General features: G+C 49.3%; 1 protein-coding gene across 1 annotated transcript; it reads right to left on the bottom strand.

The window, feature by feature from the left end:
• Positions 1-869: 869 nt before the first annotated feature.
• LOC125939822 (uncharacterized) lies at positions 870-4,588 on the bottom strand. The gene is made up of 2 exons (XM_049655274.1): positions 3,035-4,588; positions 870-1,175 (listed from the first exon to the last, which is right to left on the bottom strand). The coding sequence occupies exons 1-2, from the start codon at positions 4,586-4,588 to the stop codon at positions 870-872; spliced, it is 1,860 nt and encodes a 619-aa protein (XP_049511231.1).
• Between the last annotated feature and the right edge of the window lie 3,276 nt (positions 4,589-7,864).

Below are 7,864 nucleotides of genomic sequence, written 5' to 3'. Positions count from 1 at the left end.
GGGCGACTCGCGGCACTGCAAAAGTATATACAAACAATCATGCCGCCCTTCACCGCCAATTCTGTATGTTCGATAGATGAGCGGCCTAACACGTCCCCCCTAAAGAGTATACTGGGCTGATTTTGGCTCAGTGATACGATAAATCACTGCCGCGATTGCGTAATCGAACTTTCTAACCACACCATGGAACAATTGCATCAACAACCACAAACCAACCCGCAAAATAACAAAGCAAGGAGAGAGGAAAAAGAAATACACAATACATGTCAGTAAACAATTAAGCACACGATTGCAGTTCCAAGCTATAAGAGCACTCTAGTGTCCCTTTGTTTCGAATCGGCACTCACAAAGTCCACCATATACAGCACCAGGTGAGCAGGAACATTCACGCCCATCCAGCTGGCATGGCAATATGGTATTACGATGGCTTCCATGAGCTGTTGTGAAGCCTGGACAACGCATCCGCGTTACCATTGCTGACACCCTTGCGATGTCGCACTGACACGTGATATCGCTGTAAAGCCAGCGCCCACCTTGTCAATTTTGCCCCGTGCGGAGTCGAAGTTGTGAGGTACGACAACGGATTGTGGTCGGAAACAACGTTTATTATGGCACCAAAAAGCCAGTAGTCAAACTTCTTTAAGGCCCATATAATAGCAAACGCTTCCCTCTCAATTGTCGACCATCGCATCTGAGTCGGCGTGAAGCGGTGGCTTGCAAAGGCAATAGGCCTCTCCTTTCCCTCGGCTGTCATTTGCGCTAAACAGGCGCCCGCCGCCGTAGCTGATGCGTCTGTGAAAAGCCAGTAGGGCTCATATGGCTCCGGAGTGCTGAGCGCCACGGCCTCGCACAGGGACCGTTTCAGAGCCTCAAATGCGGTCTGAGCCTTCCTCCGGCCAGGGTATCCTATTGGGTACCGCTTTCTTTGTTAACCGCGTGAGCGGGCTCGCCACCTCTGCATATTCTCTGACGTACTCGCGGTAGTAGCCGCACAGTCCTAGCAGGCTGCGTAGCTCCTTTTTAGTGCGCGGTGGAACCAGATTCCTAATTGCAGCTATCTTTTCTGGATCTGGTGCGTGCGTCCCTGAGCCGACAATATGCCCGAGGTAATGAATGTGGGATTGTGCAACCTGACACTTCTCCGGACTGGCTTTCAGCCCAGCCTTTTCTAGGACCTGAAGGATAATGTCGAGATGCTTTACGTGCTCCTCCCACGTGCTAGAGAAAATAGCAATATCATCTAGATATGCCGTGGCATATGTCTGATGTTGTGATAAGAGCTTGTTCACCATTCTCTGAAAGGTCGCAGCTGAATTTTTTAGCCCGAAGGGCATCACCTTCCAAGCATATTGACCCTCATGCGTTACAAACGCGGTGAAATTCTGACTCTTCTCCTCCATCGGCACCTGCCAGTACCCGCGCCTAAGGTCTACCACCGTAATGAACCGGGCTCTTCCCACTCGGAAAATCAATTCTTGAGGATTCATCATAGGGAACGCATCCACCTTAGTGACGGCATTTAGCGCGCGGTAATCTACACACATGCGGATTGTCCCATCCTTTTTCCCTACGCATACTACCGGATGCGCAAATTCGCTCTCAGTAGGATAGATCAGTTTCCAAGCCAAAAGTTCGCCGACTTGTCGACTGACTTCTCTCTTTAATAGCTCAGGTATCCGGTAAGGGAACGCCTTCCTTGGCTGGTGCCCTGGTTCTAATTCTATCCTATGTTGATCCACCTTTGCTATACCCGGAATGCCGTCAAAGAGTGTGCGATGCCTTTGAAATACAGCCTCTATTTCCGCCTGTGAGTCGGCATCCAGATGAGCAACCTTTTCGCTTGTCACCACCAACTCTTCGCGCCTTATAGTTGTAGGTTGTGGGGCATATTCCACCTCCCCAAAGTCATGATCTTGATCAAAAACGACCCCGATATGGCTGACTCTTGCATAGTATGGTCGAATGTAGTTGGCGTGAACACTTTTCACTTTACCCTCTACTGTTTCAACCCGGTAAGAATGTCTTCTCTCACATCCAACCACTGTGAAGGGGCCCAGCCACTTAGGTGCCATCTTACCATTTCGATCGTTGTCGAATACCAGCACTTTGTCGCCAACCTTAAAAGCTTTGTGTCTGGTGCTGCGATTATAAGCAGTAGCATAGCTGTCCTGACGTGTTGTGCTAGTTAGCTCAGCAATATTAGCAGCGGTCTCAAGTTGCTCCCTAAGTTGCTGTAAATACTTAGCGGGGCTCTCTCTTAAAGTTGCAGGCACCGTCAGTTCTCCTGTCCACGTCCGCTGTAATATTAGAAGTGGTCCCGTGGGGTTTCTTCCATATAACAGACGAAACGGAGCTATTCCGGTAACCTCATGGGGAACTTCCCGATAAGCCCATAAAACAAGTGGGATCAATTTGTCCCAATTCTTCGAGTCTCTTTGAATGACATGAAACAACATGTTTTTCAGTACCCTATTCCACCTTTCCACAACTCCATTACTTTCTGGGTGTTCTGGGGTTGAGAACCTTGGTGCGCAACCTAATTTCTCGAGCATCGACTGCGTGAGCTGTGATTTGAAATTAGTGCCCTGGTCGGAACAGATCATCTCCGGAACGCCAGTCCGACTGAAAATTTCTATCAATGCGTCACAAGTTGCTTTAGCTGTCAGAGACCGCAGTGGGACAACCTCTGGCCACCTTGTGCAAATGTCCACCAAGCATAGCGCGTACCTATGGCCTCTCGCTGACGGTGTGTCTAAGGGTCCAATGATGTCTACGTTGACAATTTGAAAAGGGTGCTCTGGCCTAGTGAGCGGAGTTATAGGTACTCTGTCTGTGCGACGCCTGTCAGAGCGAATTTGGCAATCATGGCATGAACGACAATGCTTTAATACCTCCTTCTACATACCAGGCCCCAAAAATTATACCAAATGCGCGCTTTAGTTTTCTTTGGCCCTGGGTGCCCTGAGCATATTGACTTGTGAGCTACACTCATCACCTTGCTGCGCTTGTCTTTCGGAACTACTAGTTGTCTCACTCGGGTGCCTAGAATCGAGTCCCGGTGGTGTAAGAGTCCATCAGAGACGAACATGCCGGATTTTCCACTCCGAGCATATTCCCAACCTTTCTTTAAGGTAGCATCAGCTAGCTGCACTGCGCGGAACTCTTCTCTCTGGCCTAATGACTCATCCCTCTCTTGATCAGCCAGCTGAACTTCCCCGAAAACACCTTCCTCCTCCAAAGTAACGATGCCGGCCACTACCTCGGCTTCCTGATTTGATAGTTCTACCCCCTGGGCAGGCTCGGCCGGTACTCCAAGGGATGTCAGAGAGCTGCTGGCCTTCAGCAGGTGTTCCCAATCTTCCTTGGTCAGCAAACAATCCGTGCCCTCGACCAGCTCATTAGTCAACGCGCAGAGTAGGTCAACATGCTGAGGTTCCGCAGCAATTTGCGGGGTATTTAGCTTTAGCGGCAACGTAACTAGCTTTGCCTCGATAGTCTTACCAAATGCAGACACCAATCTTATCGTGCCTGACGGCTCCACGAGACTTTGCGGAAGCAGACTCTCCCGCATCACAGTTATTTCACTCCCCGTATCTAGAATCGCATCTGTGGATACATCTCCGCATGCAATAGGAATTAACTGTAGTTTAGTCATGCCTTCTTTGTGTTTCAGTACTTTTACCTTTGCAGTAAGGACTCCATCAGGCATCTCACTTCCCGTCTCGTGGGCTATCGCTACTTTTTGTGCCCTCTGCCTTGGCTCGATAACCTTCTTTGATTGCTTTTCCTGCTCACCAGACTTCGGGCAATCCTTAGCGAAGTGGCCTGAGCCATGACATATGTAGCACTTGAGGCCACCTTTCTCCCCTCGCGTCGGCTTTTGCCCCATCACTACCGCTGACAGCTTTGAAGCGTATCCCTTGCCTTTCGCTTGTTCAAAAGTCTGCAGCACTCTGGCGATCTCAGGTGGCCTCAGCCATCCCTCGTCTTCCCGTAGCCTCACGTACTCGAGACCCTCTATACTAAGGCCCGATTTTATACGATCCGCAACCATGAGTTCTGCCATCACATCTACAGTGGCTGCCCCTCTCACTTGGAGGTAGTAAGAGAAGTACGTTTTCACTCGCGACGCGAACTGTGACCACGTCTCCTCCTTACGCTTCACTGCTCTCTCAAACCTCTGCAGATACTCTGCCGGAGAAAGCTTCAGTTCCATCAACACTGCCTCTTTAACTGACTCGTAATCCGTACTCTCTTCCTGGTTGAGGTTACGCAGTAGGTAGCGAACGCGTTCAGTTAGCGCTGGCATGACCAGATGCACGCGACTCTCATACGGTACCCTGTACGTAGCAAAAAGTTTTTCTACTTCCTCAAACCATAATGGGACATCCGCGTCACACGGCAGGCGGAACCCTTTCAGCACTTTTGCGCATTGCTCGATGGAATCGAAACCCATCCGCCTCTGATCGCCCCGCTCAGACCCAGTGCTCGGCAACGAACCATTGAGACGTTCAGCACTCGTCCTTGTCTGCCACAGCCTTTCGTACTCAATCTGAAGTTGAAGCTTTTGAACCTCGAGCTCGAGCATTCTTGTATCATTTGGAATCTGCAAAGGCTGAGATACCTGCTGCGACAATTCCTGGCTCTGATTGGGTGCTCTCACTTCATTTGAGTTATCGGAATTTAGAATACCGTCATTTGATAACTCCTGATTCCGATCCATTTCCGCCACAGTCGCACCCTCAACTCCATTAGACTCCATTGTCTCTGCGCCCCCGCGTGTCCTCACCATGAGCTCTACACACCAACTGCCATGCCAACCTGAGAAAGACGCAAGAAATCCTGCTCACCCGTTGCTGAATGCACTGTCCGTTTCCCGGATCTCCTCCACGGTGCCGGACTTGGCTGCTTTGGAGTCTTCTCGTAAGGTGCGGGAGGTTGCCGTTGGATGACTTGATCTTCTCACCACTGGTCCAGCATTCGATGTTGTAGATCTCGCCGATCCCTGTTCGACTGCGCCAGTTAAGTTTGTTCTTTGTCCTTGAAGTCGATGAAAGTCTCTTCAAGGTGTTTATCGGCGTTGATGAAGCAGGAGGCAGGTTGGAGGTAACAAAACTTGAGGATATATTGCAACGAAAATATTTACACAGTCAAATGCAGAGTTAGCAAAACAACACTGATGCAAAACACACAAGTAAACAGCGCCTTACTCTTCGACTTTTTCTTAAGTTAGAGCCTAGGACAACTGTCACTACATACGACCAACCGAGTCTCACTGTTCTACCACTAAGTGGTTACGGCCCAGACTAGCGTTGCATCGTACGGAGTCTTACTGATCTATCAGGTTTAGTGATTACAGTCCTAGACTGAGGAACAAGCACCTCGTCTCGATTGTTATAGGTGAAATAGACAAAGAAAAAGGGCGGTAGGACTGTTGGACCATCCCACGGAAGCAGTTGCCAATGAGAGCTGAAAGTTTGTTAAGCCACAACCCAGAGGGATGGGCTTACAATTAAAAGTAAATGTATTGTAAAACAACCCTGTTTTCCTTCTTTCCACAACTCCGTTTCCCTCTGCCATTTCCACGTGGTCAGTGACGGCCTCAGCGAACACGCAAGGCACGCACGATTTATTGCTCGGCCATCTCAAACCTCGGTGGCGTTTCTAGCCAGCAGGGGGCTCGGGGGCTGGTGTCACAACACTGCGTACCGCAGTCCCCTCCGCAAGGTTTTTCCGGGTGGGAAAATAATGACCGTTGGCGGCATTCGGACCCGGTGTTTTTCAGACGACGTTCTTCGAACACGATCCTCGCATGCGCACTGCACCTCTATGGCGCGTACTGCAAGCTGACACTCGACACCACGCGGGCTTTTCTCAGCGCTCAAAACAAGATACACGTGGTTGCCGCCCGGACGCGTAGGGTGTGGACCCCCGCTCCGTACGCACAGCACATGGTCAACAATGCTAGGCCATAAACCTCGGCGCCGTCTCTAGCCCGCAGGGGACTCGGAGGCCGGCGCCACAACACCGCGTACAGCCGTTTCACTCGAGGTTTGTCCGCGTTGACCTATTATGACCATCGGCGGAATGCCAACCCAGTGTGCGCAAGACCGCGTTCTCCGAATCCGTTCTCGGCATCCGCACCGCGCCCCCCCGGCGCGCGCCGCGGCTCGTCACCCGTCACCACGCGGGCCGTCCGACCCCTCAGAAACAGAAACGGTTGCTGCCTGGACGCGCTGGGGAGTGGACGCCTCCCTATTCATAAAACACGTGGGCGACTCGCGGCACTGCAAAAGTATATACAAACAATCATGCCGCCCTTCACCGCCAATTCTGTATGTTCGATAGATGAGCGGCCTAACAACTGTGATTGAGCCATGGATGGCCACATGCTTCCTGCACAAATTATAGGCCCTTACACAACATCAGTGAAGAGCCAACAGGCCAACGTACTGTGTTCCCTTCGACCTAGGCAGTGTACAGTTCATTGTTGCAACAGCTGATCGCCCCGCAAGTTCACAGCCTGTGCCTTCTGCTGCTACTACGGTCAACTCGTCACCCGTGCACACTTCTAGTTGCCCTAGTGGTAGTGCCGTTGCTTCTAAATACTGAGTAACCACACATTGTAGGCTACAAGGGCATTGTTGCACTGCATCTCATCTCCATGTGTGTTGTGTTGCTGTTTGCATACATGTCCTTGTTTGATAAGTGCTCTGAATTTTTTTCACTACTGCAATGTCTGGACTGCACTGTGGCAGTGTTGTATGTACTATCGATTAACCTCCATATACACAAGTGCTTTGATCATCAATCTTCAAAAATGCAACCTTCATGCTGCTCCTTCCTTCACAAGAAAGCTTGCATATCAAACATTATTCTTACCCCAACTAGAATTGGCAGGTTCAATTTGGTCACCTCACCAGGCATATCTAATCCGCATTCTTGAGTATAGCCAAAACTGTGCTGCACGTTTAATCGCCAGGGATTGCGACCAATATTTGAGCGTATGTAACATTGTTGTCATTGTCACTACCATCCTTGGAATCATGCCAGAATGTAGTGTCGCTTTGTCTGCTACATAAAATCATTCATTGTGAGCAGTCGTCCACCTTGCCTCTTGTTTGTGCATCCCACACAACTAGGTGCTTGCACAATCGCCTTAGCGTCCAGCACATTTTTGGTCGAACTAATGCCTTTGACTTGTCTGCTTTGCCACGTGCCATTAGGCATTGGAATGGTCTTCTCGATAGCATTGCTGACATTGACAATACTGTAACCTTCAGACAAAAAATCAGAAACACTTGAACGTTCAAGTGTTTCTATTTCAGGTGTATGTAACCTTTTTATGTAATTATGCAATCGTACTATTCACTGTATAACCCAGCTTTCTAATGGTAGAATTTTACTTCACGATTTTATAATTTCTGTTCTTTTCAATTTATTGCGTTGATCTTGTGTCGCTGTTTATATTTCTAATGTATAACTTTTTCGCTCCTTTGTTATGAGATGCTCTCCCCCCTCCACGCAATACTCCTTCTGGAGCCTGTGATGTAGATGAATACATAAACCAGATGGCACTACTGTTTCTTGTGAAATCAAAATTGTGTATATTGTTGTGCTTTTACCAATACAAGCTCTAAATTGTAAATTGTTCTCCTGCAATGCCGGCAATGTATCCATACCAGGCCAGTTGTGTATATTGCCTAGAATTATCGTTCTTAGACCCTAAAAAGTGTGGAATATCCTATCTTCCTGTCTGTCCAGGTCTTTATCCATATTTCCGTAAACTTGGGTCACTGGGTAATCCATGGTAAAATGGGTAGAGCACTGGGGCTGCTGTGCTGAGGACACCAAGTTTGAAACA

The sequence above is a fragment of the Dermacentor silvarum genome, chromosome 9 (genome assembly GCF_013339745.2).
Source record: "Dermacentor silvarum isolate Dsil-2018 chromosome 9, BIME_Dsil_1.4, whole genome shotgun sequence".
Classification (NCBI taxonomy): domain Eukaryota; kingdom Metazoa; phylum Arthropoda; class Arachnida; order Ixodida; family Ixodidae; genus Dermacentor; species Dermacentor silvarum.
The sequence above is the reverse complement of the archived record's forward strand: the minus strand, read 5'-3'. Positions and strand labels throughout refer to the sequence as shown.